At 59.6% G+C, this 17,282-nt stretch overlaps 3 protein-coding genes across 6 annotated transcripts; 2 read left to right on the top strand and 1 right to left on the bottom strand.

The window, feature by feature from the left end:
• Positions 1 to 97: 97 nt before the first annotated feature.
• On the top strand, positions 98 to 4,992 carry LOC309449865 (procathepsin L-like). The gene is made up of 8 exons (XM_082072365.1): positions 98 to 250; positions 2,138 to 2,263; positions 2,396 to 2,518; positions 3,172 to 3,321; positions 3,531 to 3,755; positions 3,823 to 3,991; positions 4,153 to 4,267; positions 4,785 to 4,992. The coding sequence occupies exons 1-8, from the start codon at positions 248 to 250 to the stop codon at positions 4,882 to 4,884; spliced, it is 1,011 nt and encodes a 336-aa protein (XP_081928491.1). The 5' UTR covers positions 98 to 247; the 3' UTR covers positions 4,885 to 4,992.
• A 652-nt stretch (positions 4,993 to 5,644) lies between these two features.
• On the top strand, positions 5,645 to 9,928 carry MYDGF (myeloid derived growth factor). 2 transcript variants are annotated; one of them, XM_082072370.1, is made up of 6 exons: positions 5,645 to 5,830; positions 7,235 to 7,285; positions 7,757 to 7,818; positions 8,039 to 8,120; positions 8,675 to 8,747; positions 9,070 to 9,928. In XM_082072370.1, the coding sequence occupies exons 1-6, from the start codon at positions 5,675 to 5,677 to the stop codon at positions 9,147 to 9,149; spliced, it is 504 nt and encodes a 167-aa protein (XP_081928496.1). In that variant the 5' UTR covers positions 5,645 to 5,674; the 3' UTR covers positions 9,150 to 9,928. The 2 variants fall into 2 exon arrangements, with proteins under 2 accessions (XP_081928496.1, XP_081928495.1); XM_082072369.1 differs by lacking the exon at positions 5,645 to 5,830 and adding an exon at positions 6,327 to 6,485.
• A 569-nt stretch (positions 9,929 to 10,497) lies between these two features.
• On the bottom strand, positions 10,498 to 17,049 carry TNFAIP8L1 (TNF alpha induced protein 8 like 1). 3 transcript variants are annotated; one of them, XM_082072368.1, is made up of 2 exons: positions 16,850 to 17,049; positions 10,498 to 11,788 (listed from the first exon to the last, which is right to left on the bottom strand). In XM_082072368.1, exon 2 carries the CDS (start codon positions 11,784 to 11,786, stop codon positions 11,226 to 11,228), a length of 561 nt encoding a protein of 186 aa, XP_081928494.1. In that variant the 5' UTR covers positions 11,787 to 11,788; positions 16,850 to 17,049; the 3' UTR covers positions 10,498 to 11,225. The 3 variants fall into 3 exon arrangements, with proteins under 3 accessions (XP_081928494.1, XP_081928493.1, XP_081928492.1); XM_082072367.1 differs by lacking the exon at positions 16,850 to 17,049 and adding an exon at positions 15,534 to 15,555; XM_082072366.1 differs by lacking the exon at positions 16,850 to 17,049 and adding an exon at positions 14,012 to 14,227.
• Positions 17,050 to 17,282: the final 233 nt, after the last annotated feature.

Raw genomic sequence — 17,282 nt, forward strand, 5'->3', positions numbered from 1 at the left:
AGTGTATTTGTTGCCAGCGCTTCTTGTCCCTGTGCCCAAATAATCGTCCCCGCTATTGCCGTTGTGTTTTAGCTGTGGCCGCGCACCCCGTTGAGTAACCCCAGAGCAGTTTTTGAGGTCGGAGGGGCGGAAGGGGACATGATGGAGGAAGTTGCACATCTCTGAAGTTTCCTTGAGAGAAATCCGCAGGTAGAACAGTCGCTCCCCTTTCTCCCTGCTGCCCTTAGAGCCGGGTGGGTGCTGGTGCATGGTAAGCAGCTTTATTTTACAGGGTTTGCTTCTTTTCAGCCTCAAACTGCTTTTTATCCTGTCCTAAAAGAGCAAGTGTTTCCTAAAATGTCCGCAACGCGCTCTCGTCTTAAAAGAGTTTACAGATCTGTCAGCTCCTTTGATCCTCCGAGCTTCTTCTGAAACTGCAGGATTATTTAACGCCATAAAAAAGGGGGGTTGCTTTGCTTCTTTTTGAGAATCCCGAGAAGGCGTTAACTGGGAAATCGCCCATCGCAATCCTGAGCTTTTTAGATATGGAACGGGCTCTTCCGATGGGATCGAAATGCAAATGGTGTGGGAGGCGATGGCTGCAGTGCAGACACGGTTCGGGGTGTTTGTTTGTCCCGGTGACGCCCTGGTTTGGGGTGTTTGTTTCTCTTGATGCAGCCCCAGTCTGGGGTGTTTGTTTCTCCCAGTGCAGCCCCGGTTCAGGGTCTTTGTTTCTCTCAATGCAGCCCCTGGTTCGGGGTGTTTCTCTCAATGCAGCCCCTGGTTCAGGGTGTTTCTCTTGACCAGAGAATTTGCAGCTGCAATGTGAAGTTGAGATAATTTCCTGAGCGAGGGGTAACGGCCGGAGGAAGCGGCGGCTGCTGGGGAAACGGGGCGGAAAGCGACTTTTCCTCAAGAACGCGAGCATGAGAGCGGCTTGGGAGGCATTTCTCCCACGAAAACCCGCCACGTGGGGCTTTATATTTAGGCGGAGGATGCAGGAGGAGAGAGCAGATGTTCTGGAGGGCTTATTTTTAAAACAAAAACACAGCTCGAGTGCCAAAATTAGCTCGGAAAGGCGCGTGCAAGCGAGGTGCGATGACGGCGCTTGGAAAGCCACGTCAGTGGAAACTGCACTGGGCGCTGAGGGGCATTTGATCCCCGCTCTGGGCCGTGAGCTGCGTGGCTTTACCCCCAAATGACTGAGGTGGCTCAGAAATACCAGGGTCCATCAAAGGAGGCGACTGGGGAGGGTGCGATGTGAGGAAGACAAATGGCTGCAGTGCGGGGGGGCCGGGATGGGGCTGGGGGAGGGCGGCGTGCGGCCGCTGGCACAAAGAAAAGGGTGTAAAGTGATATTGGAAAATCCTCGCGGAGGGATTTTGGCGAAGCACGTACGCGCGGGTCGAGCGCCGCGCTGGGACAGACGCGAGGCTTCGGTCAGCGGGGCGGAGAGGCAGAAAAACATCTTATCTCCGGTTGCAGCCGCTCGCTCGGAGGCCGGTGCGGTTGCTGCCGGTGCAGATTTCATCCGCTTTCAAGTGCAAACGGCTCCGTGCTGGCCCAGCAGCCGCGGCTCCTGCGCCGCCGAGCTCTGGTGCTTGTCTGCGCTTGCCTCCCCTGCTCTGCTGCCTCACCCAGCTGCTCGTTCCTGTCCTGTAAAGGACAGTTAAATGCCACCCAAAGGACAGCTGGGACCTCCTGAAGCTCCTGTCACAGCAGCAGCGTGACCGCACAAAAACTGAGCCCGCTGATGGAACCAGCGTAGAGTCACAGGGGGGTTTGGGTTAAGGGACCTTCCCAGTGCCCCCCCTGCCATGACAGGGACATCTTCACCAGCTCAGGTTGCTCAGAGCCCCGTCCAGCCTGGCCTGGGGTGTCTCCAGGGATGGTTCATCCACCACCTCTCTGGCCAACCTGGGCCAGGCTCTCACCACCCTCAGGGCCAACAATTCCTTCCGTATTATCTTGCCTAAATCTCCCATCTTTTGGTTTAAAACCATCGCCCCCCTTACATGTGTGCCTTGCCTGCTCTTTGCATTTCTCTGCCTCGCTCTCCACCTCAAACCTGGGTTGAGGGGGACTCATCCTGGTCCCAGCCCAGCCCATGGGGCTCAGCCCAGAGCCCCCCTGACCCCAGTGTCACCATTCCCCCCAGCCGGGTGCCATGTCCCCATGGCTGGGGCTGCTGCTGGCGCTGCTGGGCTGCACCGCGGCGCTGGACCCTGCGCTGGAGGCGGCCTGGGAAGGGTGGAAGAGCCTCTATGCCAAGGAGTACCCAGGGGTAGGTCCTGTCCCTCCCAGCACACACTGGGGCTGGCTCCGGGGGTCTCACCCAGAGCCACCCCTGTGCCCCCACCCCATCCCACGTCCCTGTGCTCCCAGGGGACACTTCCGTTCCCTCTGCCCCTGGCAGGATGTCGAGGCTGCCCGGAGGGAGGTTTGGGAGAAGAACCTGCGGCGCATCCAGCAGCACAACTGGGAGGAGTCGCGGGGGCAGCACCAGTTCCGTCTGGAAATGAACCACTATGGGGACCTGGTACCTGCCCCGGGGACCCCCAAACCTGGGACTGAGCTGGGGACCTCTTGATGCACCCAGGGCTGCATCTGGGGATTTGGGACCTCTTGATGCGCCCAGGGCTGCATCTGGGGATTTGGGACCTCTTGATGCACCCAGGGCTGCATCTGGGGATTTGGGACCTCTTGATGCACCCAGGGCTGGATTTGGGGATTTGGGACCTCTTGATGCACCCAGGGCTGGATCTGGGGATCTGGGACCTCTTGATGCACCCAGGGCTTGATATGGGACCTCTTGATGCACCCAGGGCTGGATTTGGGGATTTGGGACTTCTTGATGTATCCAGGGCTGGAACTGGGGATTTGGGACCTCTTGACACACCCAGAGCTGGATATGGGGATTTGGGACCTCTTGATGCACCCAGGGCTGGATTTGGAACCTCTTGATGCACCCAGGGCTCAGTGTGGGGATTTGGGACCTCTTGATGCACCCAGAGCTGGATATGGGGAACAGGAACCTCTTGACGCACCCGGGGACCAGCTACCCCCTCCCCGGGAGCTGTGGGTGCCCCCGGGGCTGGGCTGTTTCCGGGGTTCAAGCGGCCGGTGCGGACCCGCGGTGCTGCCATCCGGGTGCTCGTGGCATCACACGCGTTTTTCCCGGGTGACCTGCAGACAGACGAGGAGTTTAACCAGCTCCTGAACGGCTTCGTGCCGGCGCGGCAGGAGGAGCCGGCGCTGCTCTTCCAGGCATCGGCGGCCGTGAAGACCCCGGCGGAGGTGGATTGGAGGGCCAAGGGCTACGTGACGCCCGTAAAGAACCAGGTGGGCATGGGGTGGGGAGCCGGGTGTCTGGGCGGCAGAAACAAGCGGCAGCATCCCCAAGCACCAAAACCAGAGCAACCCAGAGAAGCTGGGCTGTGGTTGTGGCTGCTGCAGTTTGGCAGCTGCAGAGCAGCAGTGGGGCGGTGGGATCCTGGTGCGGTGGGTTCGGGGTGGCGCTGTGACCGCTGCGCTGTCCCCATCCCACCCAGGGACACTGCGGGTCGTGCTGGGCGTTCAGCGCCACCGGGGCGTTGGAGGGGCTGGTGTTCAAGCAGACGGGGCAGCCGGCGGTGCTGAGCGAGCAGAACCTCATCGACTGCTCCCGCAAGCTGGGCAACAACGGCTGCCACGGCGGCTACATGACCCGCGCCTTCCAGTACGTGCGGGACAACGGCGGCTTGAACTCGGAGCACATCTACCCCTACGTGGCCACGGTAAGGGACACGGGTGGCCCTGGGGACACAGGTCCCAGCCGCGGTGTCACTCTGTCCCTCCTCTCAGGACACCTCCAGCTGCCGATACAACCCGCGGGACAGGGCGGCCAACTGCTCGGCCATCTGGCTGGTGGCCCAGGGCGATGAGACGGCGCTGGAGCAGGCGGTGGCGACCGTGGGCCCTGTGTCCGTGGCGGTGGACGCCAGCGGCTTCCACTTCCACTTCTACAAGTCAGGTGCTGTGTCAGCCTTCATGGTGTGGGTGGGTAAACTGAGGCAGGGCTGCCTCGCCGTGGGGTGGGTGGGTTGGTGAGTCCTGGGGGAACAGGACCCGCCATCCTGCCTTTGGCTGGAGAAGCAGCGACCGGGGCTGGTTCTGCAGCTCTGCTCTCCACAGGCGTCTTCAGCAGCGCGTTCTGCAGCCAGCGGGTGAACCACGGCATGTTGGCCGTGGGCTATGGCACCAGCCAGGACAACGGGCACAACGTCAGCTACTGGATCCTAAAGAACAGGTGAGGGCTGAGGGCATCTGCACTGGGGAGGCCAAACCTCGAGTCCTGGGGGCAGTTTTGGGCCCCTCATGCCAAGAAAGCCCTTGAGGTGCTGGAGCGAGTTGAGAGAAGGGAACAGAGCTGGTGAGGGGCTGGAGCACAAGGGTGATGGGAGCGGCTGAGGGACCTGGGGGTTCAGCTGGAGAACAGGAGCTGAGGGGAGACCTTCTGATCTCTGAACTGCCTGAAAGGAGCTTGGAGCCAGGGGGGTCGGGCTCTGCTCCCCAGGAACAAGCGCCAGGAGCAGAGGAAACGGCCTCAAGTTGCGCCAGGGGAGGTTGAGGTTGGATCTGGGAACAATTTCTTCCCCAAAGGGCTGTGGGGCATTGGAACAGGCTGCCCAGGCCAGTGCTGGAGTCACCATCCCTGGAGGGCTGGACAGACGGACATGAGGTTCTCAGGACATGGGGTGGGTTATGGTTGGGTTCTGATTTCGAGGGTGAACACATCCATGCTCAGTCCCCATCTGTCCCTGCAGCTGGTCGGAGCTGTGGGGCGAGCGGGGCTACCTGCGCCTGCTCAAGGGAGCCCACAACCAGTGCGGGGTGGCCAGCCAGGCCAGCTTCCCCTCGCTGTGACCGGACAGCCCCGTCCTGCTGCTCATCCACGGCCGCTGCCTTCTGGAAACAAAAGGGGCTCTTTATTTGTGTGTGGTGAGAAGCAATTAAAAGCAGTACAGCTAATCACTCTGCGCCTGCAAAGCGTGACCGGGCAGGGTTTGGGGGCCCATCCTGTTCCTGGGGGGAAAGGCAAAGCTCCCTCCGTGTGATGCTCAGAACTGGCGCTTTCTCGGTGCTTTTTCCTCGTCCATCTCCTTCCCCTCTCGTGGCCCCTTTTTTCTCCCAGGGCTGGATTTTCTGGCTGTGGCCGCCAACAATGCTGCCCCCGCAGCCCCGGCTCTTTTAAAAACAGCCCTTTATCACATTAAACCTGCGTGACAAGGCAGAAAATGAACCTTTCCCCCCCCAGTCCTGCTTTTTATTTCCTCCCTTTCCTGAATAACGTGGGGCAGGTGGTGCCACGCACAGCCCAGCAAGGCCGGGGGAGCGGGGATGCAGGGATACTGGACATGGCCAGTGGCAATGTGGGGACCCTAAAACGTCCCATTGCTGCCCCCAATGTCCCGTGGCTCCCCCACATCCCCTGTGGGACCCAACACACAGCAGAGCCGTGGCACAGCCCTAGGGCCACTGGCTGCTGTCTCCGTGTCCCCTTGTCCCATATCCCAGCGTCCCCTGTCCCCACCGCGGTCCCCCAAGGGTTAACCCGCCCGGGCTCCTTGCCCACATCCAAGATGGCCGCCCGGGCGCCCGCCGCATGCGTTGACCCCGCCCGCCCGGCCGCCGTGGCCAGGGCTTCCTTTCCAAGATGGCGGCGCCCAGCGGGAGGAGCGGCCGGCGGCTGTGGGCCGCGCTGCTGCCCGCCGCCCTGCTGTGCCTGGCGGCCCGGGCGGCGGAGGAACCGAGCACGGCCGAGTTCGACGTGCGGCCCGGCGGGGAGGTTCATTCCTTCTCCCGGAGCCTGGTGAGGGGGCGAGGAGGGGAAGGGGGTGAGGAGAGGGTACGCGCCTCTCACTGATTGGCTGCGGCGCACGTCGCTCCCGCTTCCCGCCGCGGGGATTGGCTGCCAGCGGGGGAAGGCGGGACAGGAGGGGGGGGAATCCGGGTAGGTTGCTGGGGCTGGTTGCTAGGGGTGGAGGGACCCCACCTCTGACGGGGAGTCCCCTAGGGGAGAGGGGCTCCCAAGGGGGGTCCCCAAAGAGAAGGGGTTTTCCTAGGGGGGTTCTCTATCAAAAGGAAAATGGATCCCCAAGGTGGGACAGTCGCCATGGCAAGGAGGTGCCATGGGAGGGAGGCTTGAAGGGAGGGTGTCCCCCAAGGAGAAAGGGGTTCCCAAAGTGGGCTCCAAAGGGAGGGGGGACCCAAGGGGAGGGATCACCAGGGGAAAGGAGTCTTGAAGCAATGAGGTCCCCATGGGAAGGGGAATCACCAAGAGGAGGGGATCCAATGGAGAAGGGGGTCTCCTGAACATACAGTCCTGCTGACACCCTGGGGGTCCCCAGCACCGGCTGCTCCAGATGAGGACGTGGTGTGTTCTGTGTCACCCCCCGGGTGCCACCTCAGGCATCCTCAGATCTCACATCCTCGCTGGGAAGCGGCTGATGGTGAACAAAGAGAAGGTTCTGCTCAAGCGTGGCTGCTTATCTTCATCTATAAGTTGGGGAATGACCTATTAGAGAGCAGCGTAGGGGAAAGGGACCTGGGGGTCCTGGGGACAGCAGGGTGAGCATGAGCCAGCACTGGGCCCTTGTGGCCAGGAAGCCAATGGGACCTGGGGTGGGTTAGAAGGGGGTGGTCAGTAGGTCAGAGAGGTTCTCCTGCCCCTCTGCTCTGCCCTGGGGAGACCACACCTGGAATCTTGTGTCCAGTTGTGGCCCCTCAGTTCCAGCAGGACAGGGAACTGCTGGAGAGAGTCCAGCGCAGCCACCAAGATGCTGGAGGGAGTGGAGCATCTCCCGTGTGAGGAAAGGCTGAGGGAGCTGGGGCTCTGGAGCTGGACAAGAGGACACTGGGGGGGGACTCATTCCTGGGGATCAATATGGAAAGGGGGAGTGTCAGGAGGATGGAGCCAGGCTCTTCTGGGTGACAACCAGTGATAGGACAAGGGGCAATGGGTTCAAACTGGAACACAGGAGGTTCCACTTAAATCTGAGAAGAAACTTGTTGGGGGTGAGGGTGGCAGAACCTGGCCCAGGCTGCCCAGGGGGGTTGTGGAGTCTCCTTCTCTGCAGACATTCCAACCCGCCTGGACACCTTCCTGTGTCACCTCATCTGGGTGTTCCTGCTCCATGGGGGGATTGCACTGGATGAGCTTTCCAGGTCCCTTCCAACCCCTGACATTCTGCGATTCTCTGATCTTCTCTTCCAGGGGGATTACACCTGCACCTTCACATACTCAGCTCAGGGAGGAACCAACGAGGTGAGTCGGGCAAACCTTTGAGTCTCTGGAGAACAGGGAGTGACATTTTCATACCCCAGTTGGTAGGAATGGCCTCACAGGTGTAAATCCTGTGTTCTTTCGGAGGCTTGAGGGGTTTTGCAGCTTTTGCAGCTCGTCTTGCTGCTGTAGAGTGCTGTTCAGATACACATTTCTTACCTTCAAGTCCTGTTAGCATGAGGTACTTTTAGCACAAAGGGAAACGAGACTTTTAACTCTTTTCTGTAACTGTATTAATGAAATTATGGAGAGGGAGGGCAACCAGGCCTTGCGCTTTGTGCAATGCAAAGTAAAAGGGGCCATCTGCAACTGTTGCGTAGTTGTGTTATTTTCTACAATTGGTTGCAACTCGCTGTGCCTGCAGCTGGGAGGGGAGCTGACCGGCCCTGGGGGCAGCGGAAAGCGTGAGGCTCTTCCCCACATTAACTCTTTGGACCTTTTTGCTCTTTGCAGCAATGGCAGATGAACATTGGAGTCAGCGAGGACAACCTGCTCTTCTCCTGCTCCGTCTGGAGGTTCGTTCTTTAACCCCGAACGCTGAGGGCAAAGCAACAAGAGGGCAGGGGGGATCTTGGCCAGGGACCCTCTTCCCAGGCGGTGGGTGAGAAATGGTTCCCCCCTCGCCACCCTCTGCACTAGATGGAGCTCCAAGAGAGCCAGAGGTGGCCGTGAATCCCGAGCTGTCTGCACCTCCACCCTCTCTGCCCATGGCAAACCTCTCCTTTCTTGTTTCAGGCCCCAAGGGAAGTCGTATCTCTTCTTTACCCAGTTTAAAGCTGAAGTGAAAGGAGCCAAGATAGAGCACGCCATGGCTTATGTAAGTCCCAGCTGGCGCGCGGGGGGCTGCTCTAACACATGAATTGGACGTGGAAAACATTTATTGGACATCTGTGCAATAAAATATACTCTACCACGTCCCTAATTAGAGAGCGGTGGCAGTCAGGAGAGCGGCCGCAGGTGGGTTCTCCTGCGCTGTTTTATTTCTGCTCCCTCAATGCCATCGCTTTGGCGTCGGTGACTCTAAAAGACACGGTGTGCGCTGCACACGGGGAGTCGTGATTCGCCTCGACAAATTGCATGTGGCAAAGCAAATAAAACCGCTGCTGGTGCTTTTGTCTGGCTCACTCTCCCATTTCCCTGTCTCCGGTGTGAGGCTTGCAGTCACCCAAAGGACACAGGCGTCTTTAATGGGAAATGGAAAGATGGGCAGAGATTTTCCTTCAGATTTCCTTTGTGGATTTAATTCTTTCACTCCACATTCTTAAAACCCAACTTCCCTCTTCAAAATGTGCTGTTTGTTTGTTTACTTCTAAATACAGTAACTTCTTGAACTGCCTCAACCGCTTCAACCTTCTTCCTTCCCGTTTACAGTCTCAAGCTGCAGCGGGTGGACAAAGTGACATCCCCTTAAAACAGGAAGAATTTGAAATCACCGAAACAACAGGTTTGTGACCAAGAGAACCGTGTGAGGAAGGGGCTGGTGTGTCTGCCAGGAGCTGAGGATGGGTGACAGATGGGTGACAATATACAGGACAGTGCATGCTCTCGATCCAGAGCTGCCAGCAGCATTTTGCAGGTCCTGTCCCACTGTAAATGTTAAATTAGCACAGGGGAAGAAGGGGTTTATCACAACATGCTTGGCGCGTGCATAAGAAGGAAGTGCAATGCCCGACTTGCTGGCTTTTATCGTCCTGGAAAGGAACCAGCGGGGCTGTTTTGTTCGTCCCTTACCATCTGTTGATCCCGCCCTTGTTTTCTCTCTCCAGTCTCTCACAGGGAAGGCAAGTTCCGTTTCGAACTGTCCAAACTCATGATCGTAGCAAAAACGCCCCGTGACGAGCTGTGACCCCGAGGCCAGGGCTGGGCCGCGTGTTTTAGCCGGAAGAACACGGCAGTAAAGAGGATTATTTGTTAACTGCTGGATTTTTTTTTTGGGGGGGGAGGGGGTGTTGGCCAAACCTTTTGATGTTTTTCCATATTAAAACGTGCCAGGGTCCAACACGAGGCGCTCGGAGGTGTTAAGACAGATATATTCTGTCTTGTGTCAGAGTAACAATGTGCTTTGCAGCTGGAATCCTCCTGATCTGCAGCCAGCCGTTCTGCCGCCCGCTTTCTGCTTGGCTGATCTGCTCAACAGGGGAAAGCTCCCCCCGAACTTATCTCCCTTGCTCGGAAGAGCAATGCGGGGAGATAAGCGGCTGGATTTAACCGCCGTTTGCTCAAGGAGAAGTTGTTAACGCTGTAGCCTCTGGAGGGGAGATGGGATTTCTCCCTCTTTGCAAGCGTGACGGGAGGAAATAATGAAATCGGGTGGGAGGGGGAAGGAAGGGATGGAGTTGGCCAAAGCTCTCGTGCTCTTTGGTGAGTGCAGCTACTAAAACCATCGCTGGGGAGGATGTTGTGGCCCTGCCCTGGTGCAGAGCGCGGGTTGGGATCACTCGGAGCTGCTTATTCTGACACAACCCAGGAACCAATCCGAGCAAACACTTTTCGTGTCTCAGTACAACCGCAGGACTATTTTCTATGTACAGAAGCGATTTTTTTCTTATCTAAAGTCATAACAGTGAGGGAACGTGGAATTCCTCTCCTGTGTAAATACAACGCAAATAAAGAAATAAAGCATCACGCTCTGGCCTGAGTTTGCTCTGCCCTGAGCGGCGCGACCGGCGGCATTTGCTTGGCCACGAGCCCACGAGCGCTGGCAGCTCCCGCGCCCGGAGACATCCCGTGGGACGGGAGGCTAAGAAGGTCACGGAGATAAGCCTGGCTTAGATAGTGCACCGTCTCATACGCTAAAAGGCCAACTTTTGGTGTTCAAAGGTGGGTTGGAAGCCGGCCACGGCTGGTGCATCCACACTGTGAGCGCACAACGCGTTTCCAGCTTTGAATTCTGCCAAGTTGCCCCCATCAGGGTGGTGCTTTTGTAGCTCCCTCTGTGTAGCGAGGGGATACAGAGGAGCAAGTTTTGTTCTCCCCAGACCTTTGCTGCTGGGTTTTACACCCAGTTTGCTCCCACTATTCAGCACTGGCCATGCAGAGCCCAGAGCTCCTGTGCCATGGGGCAGCAGCGACGCCAGGGGACGGAGACTAAAAGCCTCAGGCCACAGGGAGTAAACGCCATTCAAAAGACAAACCAGCTGCCCCCGGCGCGGATTTTCTCGCTGTCACCTGCCTTTGTAACAACCGCATGGAGCACCCGGGCCAAACAGGTGAGTTTATTTAAATAACTCATCAGGGCTACAGCGTTTGTTAAAAAAATAACAACCATAACTCAGTCAAGGAGACAGAAAATGTATGAAATCCGAGGGAGAGCTTTGGACAACCACCGAGGAAGGTGTTAGAGCCATCACAGTGGTACCGTCATGCGGGGAGATGGCTCTTGGATGGAGGAAAGGAGCCCAGGTGAGGTCAAGAAGCACCTTCCTACCCTGGGCAGCACAAGCCTGGACCTTAATTTGCTCCCACTATGTCATGGAGCTACTGGAAAACAACCCTGGTGCTCCACAACCGTTCATCCAAGCAACTGCCCACCCGGCCAGAGACACCTTAGAGGTGTTAACGCACCGCGAGTCTTTGGTTTGGTTTTTCCCCCCAGGAGGGTGACGATAAGAGTTCAAGGTGATGAGTCCCAGTTCCCTGGACTCTGAGCTAAGAGCACTTGGTGGAAAAAGGGAAATCAAAGTGGACAGGAGGAGCCCAGGACCACCTGGAAACGACTCGGCCCAGCACAGGGCGGTTTGCAGACCCCGGGCAAGGGTTAGACAAAGTCAAGAGGTTCAGTCTTTTGTAGAAATGAGGAGAAAACGAGTTAGCGCTGCAGAGGAGAAGAGGACATCAAGCCTGGTGGTAGTCAAAACAGGCGTACGTCCTGTCCTCGGTCTCACAGGAGGCAGAGTCCAGCATCGCTGCCATCTCGGCACCTTCAGATGTTGTCCTCCTCCAGCATCTTGTTAACCCCATCGCAGATCCTCTTCAGGTGGGTGCGGTAGGGCTCGGACGGCCCGTAGAGAGCCGAGAGGAACTCGTAGTCCGCAAAGTGGTTGAAGACGTGGTTGATGCGAGAGTGGGATTTGGCCGTCAGGTGGCCGTTGACAGCCTGGTGCAGCAGGTCCCGGCACTCCGTGAGGACACCCGACATGACCCTGCGGTCGAAGGTGAAGTCTATCTGGTGGAAGCTGACGGCCGTCATGGCCAAGGTATGGACCTTCTTGCGGAAACGCTCCATCACCAGCAGCTCCTCGGGGCTGAACTGCCCGTTGCGGTAGAGCACGCCCAACTTCATGACGATCTTGATGAGGTTTTTGATGATCTTCTGGGCCTCTTTGCGGTTGTGGGTGTACTCCTTGGTGGCCCGGTAGAGCTCATCCAAGATCTCGCTGCTGGTGTCATCAATGAAGACGTTGGCTATGGTCTTGGTTGCCATCTTGCTCAAGAGCTTCTTCTGGGCCTGCAGGGCCAGGTTCTTGGTGCTGAAGGTGTCCATCTCTGCAGGGGGAAGAGGCACACACAGAGTTCAGCCCATGCCCTGGATCAGACCCTGTCTCCACTCCTCCCCACGCAGCCTTTTGAGGGTGGTGAGAGCCTGGCCCGGGTTGGCCGGAGAGGTGGTGGATGAACCATCACTGGAGACATCCCAGGCCAGCCTGGACGGGGCTCTGAGCAACCTGAGCTGGTGAAGATGTCCCTGCTCATGGCAGGGGTGGCACTAGGTGACCTTTGAAGGTCCCTTCCTGCTCAAACTATCCAATGATCCTTTTAGGAGGACAAAGAGCATCTCAAGACCGAGCGGAGCTCCCGGGTGCCAGGGCAGGCCAGAGCTGAGCTCACACCCGGGGATTTGTTCGTGGGATGAGTTACAGGGTGTTCCCACCTTCCTCCCCCCAAAATTAGGGGAGAAGCTCCAGCATGACAGGCAGCTTTGGAGGGGAACAAGGTCTTCCTACCTGAGCCTCCATCCCCGTCCCGTCCCGTGCCCGGCGCCGCCCTTCCTCCCCGTGCCGGAAGGACTCTTGCCCCATCATTTTCACATTTTTCTTCCTTAAAACCTGACTCACTTCCTGCGAGGTGAGCCGGGGACAAACCCAGGTGACGGCTGAGTCACCGCGGCAGCCGGCGCAGCCACGTGCCGCGGCCGGCCCGCCGCTCGCCGAGGCCGGAGCCGCGCGGCCGGTTTGCAGCACCCACCCATGTGTCAAAGCCCTTTTTCCCCAGAGCTCAGACTTGTTCTGCCACCATCTCTGGAGCAGCACGAGCATCACACCAGGGTGAATTATTCACACAAGTAGAAAACTCACCCCTCCCTCACCTACAGCCCAACTCCCGGTGGGACCGAACCCACCGTCTCAGGCAGATGACGGCTTTAAAAACCCCTGCGAATGAATAAAACGCCGCCGACCCTGGAGATGCAACTCGCCCGTAAAATCGCAGAGCTACAAATCACGGGGAAGGTGAAAAACAGCAGGAGAACAAGCGGCTCCTGCGCCGGGATGGATGGGCAGGGACCGGGGTTGCTTTATGTGTGCGGCACGGGCAGCGAGAGCGGGGAAGGGGTGGGATTGCACTAGGAATGCATCACCGGGGAGGGGAGAGGAGCTATCGAAGCTCAAGCACGCTGCTGGGGTGAGAACGGATGGATAAGTCGGCCAGGGATATGGAGAGGAGAAGAGGAGCGGGGGGTCTCATCTGCAGCCACAGTGGTTATTCCAGCACAGAACCGAGTCTGTCCCTGTCACCAACCACCACCCCGTCCCTGGACCCTCAATCCTGCTGCTCCTGCCACGGAGCACCCGCCGGGCTCTGGGGAGCAAACAGTGCCCAGGGTCCCTCTCACCGCAGCCGTCGTGCAAGGGCCGTGGTGCAAATGCAGCCGTCGTGCAAGGACGGCGCGCACTGAGCCCCAGAACATTCCAGCCACCGGCTCCCCAAGCCCGACCGATGCTTTGCGAGGGCGTGAATTGAAGCGAGCGGTAACGGAGCTGCCGTCAGCCGCACCGCACGAGCTGCCACACGCAGCGTTATTTACAGCCCTCAGGAAAACGACGGAGGTTTGTAAGTATTTCCCTCGACGCGAAAACATTGATTTTTGCCAGCGTGAGCTTCGAGCGGAGGCTCTCGCGCTTAATAAGAGAGAAATTACAAAGCAGAGGCTGCTCTCGCTGAGCTGTCGGCAGCTTGGGCTCATTTTAGGCCAACGGCCCCATCCACGAGGTGCTGCGGGAGCCGAGCCCGGGGGGACGGGCAGAGCCCACACGGCTCCATCTTCCCTCTTTAAAAAGGGCTTTGCCGCGGTGTTGTCACCCTGGCTGTCCCCTCCCTAGTGTCCCACGGCGGTTGTGGGGTGTCCTGTGCTCCCCGCAGGGAGCGGTGCCCTGAGAAATCAGAATTTGCACACCTGTAGCCATAAAGTGAGTGCAAACTCCAGCGATGGAGCCTGTGAAAAATAGGAACTGCCGGCTCTCGCTGCCCCGTGCGCCCACGGCTCCTAATTAGCGACTGTAACAACACATTAACCTTCCGCTCCCGGCGCTGAATAACGCCCCGCAGCCCTCTCCTGCCGGGGAGCAGGGGGACGAGCGTCGCTCATGGGGGGAAACTGAGGCACGAAGCAGTGGCAGTTCTTCCCTCGCCCCCCAAAACCATGACCTGCTCCTTCTGCAGTGCCCGTTCTGCAGGTCGCCCTCTGCAAACCCCCAGGAAACTCCGGCTCACCTCCCAGCGCGGTCGCTCCCGCTCAGCGCCGGCCCGGTTCACCCAGCACCACCCGCAGCATCACCAGAACCTGCTGACTCAGCACCGGCCGGGAGGTTTCACCGGAACGAGCCGTTTTCCCGCTGGGAAGGGCCCCGCGACCCCATTGTTTGCGGAGGGGCTGCTGCCGGCACACGGAAGAAGCAAGACTTGCCCCAATGAGCAAATTCGAGACTGAACTAAACCCCCCCCCCGCCCCGTTTCCTTCCTGTCGCTGAAGTTTCCAGCTCAGGGCTTGTTTTCTTCCCTTCCCCTTCTTCTTTTTAATGAAAACGCCCTTGAAAACCAGCTTCTTTCACCAAAAAAGAGCAACCGGGTGTTGCTTTCACCGAGTCCCTCCCTGCTCCGGAAGAGCGCGGCGGGGCTGTGGTCCCAACGGTGGCTTTGGGGACAGTCACAGGCCTTTTCTGGGGGGTTTTCCACCCATTTTGCAGGTGTTGGGGGGGGAGTCGAAGCCCTGAGCGGTGGCACGAGGGCACGGCTGAGAGCTGGGACATCTGCATGAGGTGGGGACATGGTGACACAGCCCACAAGCATCTCATCCAACACCCGGCTGAATATTTCATGCGGGAAAGCAAAAGCCCTTAAATAATTTACAGGAGCAAGCGTGCGGTGTGATGGAACGGCTCCGTGAAATGCAGCTGAGAGCAAAGACACCTCTGCCTCCTCTCCCTCCTCGCTGGAGACATTTAACTTGTAGCCGTCTTGCTACAAGTTTCCTCCAACACACAAGCATCGGGGAAACACTTTATGGTGGCGATTTCCCCAGTTCTCCCTCCATCCCATGTGCCGTTTCCTCCTGCTGCTCCGGAAAACTCCCCTGCTCCGCACCCCAGCATCCCCGGTCCCCCCAAAGCCTCATCCACCACTCCGCTCCCCGTCCCCCGCATCGCTTTCCATCATCTCCCGGTGCTTCCAATCGCCATTAATTAATTAAACCCTGCGACCGCGCTGGATTACAGGAGACGGCCAGTGCGGCGTGGGGATGTAACCGGAGAGCCCGACCGCTGTCACCAGCCCGTCCCCCACCACCTGTGACCCCCTCTGGCTTCCAGACCCCATTTTACCAGCGCCGGGGTGGCAGAGGAGGAGGAGGAGGAAGGAGCCACGCAGCCTTTTGCAGCAGCCGTCCCTCGCACGTTGCCATGGGTGCAAACAGCAGCGAGAGCCGCCGGGTCCGGCGCGTGTGTGCCGAGCAGGGTGAGGCCAGAGAGGAAACCACTGAGTAAACACCTCGCCCGAGGGAGAAAAACCTCATTTCTTGGCAAGGCCAGCAAAAAAAATACACGGCCACTGGAGCTTCTTGCAGCCGGCAAGGACCAGGGATGCTGCGGCATCGTCTCGCCGCGCACCGCACGGTGCATTTTGCTCCGCTCGCTCCGGTGGCATTGCCAGGTTCTCAGCCATGTGCCCATCATTGTCCCCGCCACCTCTGAGCTCCCCTATCCTATCACCTCCTCCCTCACCGGGGCTGTGAATGCACCTGCGGGAAGGAGCAGCTTTTTGGTTTCTCCCAACGTGTCTGTGCAAAGATCCGAGGGGGGGGCTCCGGCGATGCCAACCGCGGGGCGTGGGTGGTGAATCCCGCCGGCGTTTCCCGTTTGCCGGCACGGCGTGGGAATGGGATCCTGGCACACGGTGAGGTGCCGACCGTGGGTGCTCTGGTTTGGGGGGGTGATACACCTGGTGTAATCCTGGGGTGCTGCCCAGTGCCAATTCGGGATGGGGGAGATAACCAAGGGTTCCCCCCAGGGCTATTGTACCCTGGGAGAGGGGAGGCAGCTGCAGCATGGAGAGGAAGAGGAGGAGGAGGAGGAAGAGGGGGTAATATTATGGAGAGGAGGAAGGGGGGGTTATTTTGGAGCATCTGTCTCGCCTTCCATTTCCTCCTTTTCTTTATTGAGCTGCCATCAAGCCTCTCGCGCTGGCAGCAACTTCCTTTCTCCGTCGCTCGGAGCAGACAGAAGCTCAGGAGACTCATGGGGAAGTAGAAAACGGAGCGGAAAGGGGGGGAAACAGGCCAAACCACCGTCTGTCTGTCTGCCCGTCCCGCGGCGGGGGCTTTGGTGCATCACATGCTTCCTGCCCGGGGATCGGCGAGGACAAAGCTGCTCCAGGAAGGGAGAAAAGCTCCGCAGGATCGTGTGGATCTGGTGCTGAGTTTGGGGTCGGGAAAGAATATTTACAGCCCAAATCCTTCCCCTGCTCTGGAGCCGATAAGGCGTCGGCTGGTGGGAGCTGGGAAGTTTTAAAGCCAGCTCTAGGCAGGATCCAGCCTCGCTAAAGGGATTCATCTCTCCCGGAATGGGGGAATTTTGTCCCCTCGGGCCCGTGGGACGGGTGCAGGGGAAGGACGGGGCGATGCACGAAGCCAAGTGCTGCCACGGGGCGAACGTCCCGTGGGGGGATGTGGGGGGCAGAGCGCGCTTTCCCCGTGTTTTACCCTCCTGGGGAAACTGAGGCACGGCCACGGGATCCCGGGAACAGCCCCGGGCGCTGCCCACCACTCGGGGCTCCCCAACCCTCGGTGTGTCCCCCGCCCTGCGGCTCCAGCGGCCGCGCTGCCCCGGGGGCCGGGCGGGGCTGCCGGTGCCCGGTGGACACGGTTGGGGGGACCGAGGGGGCTGCGCTCGCCTCCGGGAACGAGAGGCTTCGCCCCGGTCCCGAACCCAGAACTACAAACCGGGACGGTACCGTGCGCGCCCACCCCCACAGACCGGGGGAACCGGGGGCTACCGAGGGGGGGGCCGATCCCGGCAGCGCTGCACCGGCGGGCAGCAGAGCCCGGCCGGCCCTTACCTGCTGCCTGCCTCGGGAGAGAGCGGCGCCGGGACCGGGGCTGCTCCGGTGCCCCCGGCGGGACAGGACGGAACGGGACGGAACGGGGCGGGGGCTTTCGCTCCCCCAGCACCTCTCCGAGCGGGTCCCGGTGCCCGGTGCCCGGTGCCCGGCGGGTCCGGGCCTCCCGCCCGCGGCTGCGGCCAAGTCCCGAGCGGGGCCGGGCGCGGCGAGGGGGCGGGGCCGGCGGGCGGTGCCAGCCAATAGCGGCGCGGGGCTTGCTACGAAGCAGCCAATGGGAGCGCGCAGCGGGGATCCCCGGGGGCCGCGGTCCCGGGGGTGCGCACGGATCGTGCGTGGGCCGGTCCCGGGAGCGCGGCGTGGACCGGGCACGAGGCCTCGCTCGGGTCCGAACGCAGCGGCGTGGGTGGCGGGGACATGAGGGGTGACGGGG

The sequence above is a fragment of the Streptopelia decaocto genome, assembly GCF_964273445.1.
Source record: "Streptopelia decaocto genome assembly, chromosome: 24".
Classification (NCBI taxonomy): domain Eukaryota; kingdom Metazoa; phylum Chordata; class Aves; order Columbiformes; family Columbidae; genus Streptopelia; species Streptopelia decaocto.

What these genes read in the sequence shown, in the direction of transcription:
- TNFAIP8L1 (XM_082072368.1), bottom strand. Translation starts at nt 11,786, where the DNA reads ATGGACACCTTCAGCACCAAGAACCTGGCCCTGCAGGCCCAGAAGAAG.
- MYDGF (XM_082072370.1), top strand. Translation starts at nt 5,675, where the DNA reads ATGGCGGCGCCCAGCGGGAGGAGCGGCCGGCGGCTGTGGGCCGCGCTG. An exon ending in ATTCCTTCTCCCGGAGCCTG is followed by an intron (nt 5,831 to 7,234) that starts GTGAGGGGGCGA and finishes CTTCTCTTCCAG; the next exon opens with GGGGATTACACCTGCACCTT. An exon ending in TAGAGCACGCCATGGCTTAT is followed by an intron (nt 8,121 to 8,674) that starts GTAAGTCCCAGC and finishes TCCCGTTTACAG; the next exon opens with TCTCAAGCTGCAGCGGGTGG.
- LOC309449865 (XM_082072365.1), top strand. An exon ending in TGACGCCCGTAAAGAACCAG is followed by an intron (nt 3,322 to 3,530) that starts GTGGGCATGGGG and finishes CATCCCACCCAG; the next exon opens with GGACACTGCGGGTCGTGCTG. An exon ending in TACTGGATCCTAAAGAACAG is followed by an intron (nt 4,268 to 4,784) that starts GTGAGGGCTGAG and finishes CTGTCCCTGCAG; the next exon opens with CTGGTCGGAGCTGTGGGGCG.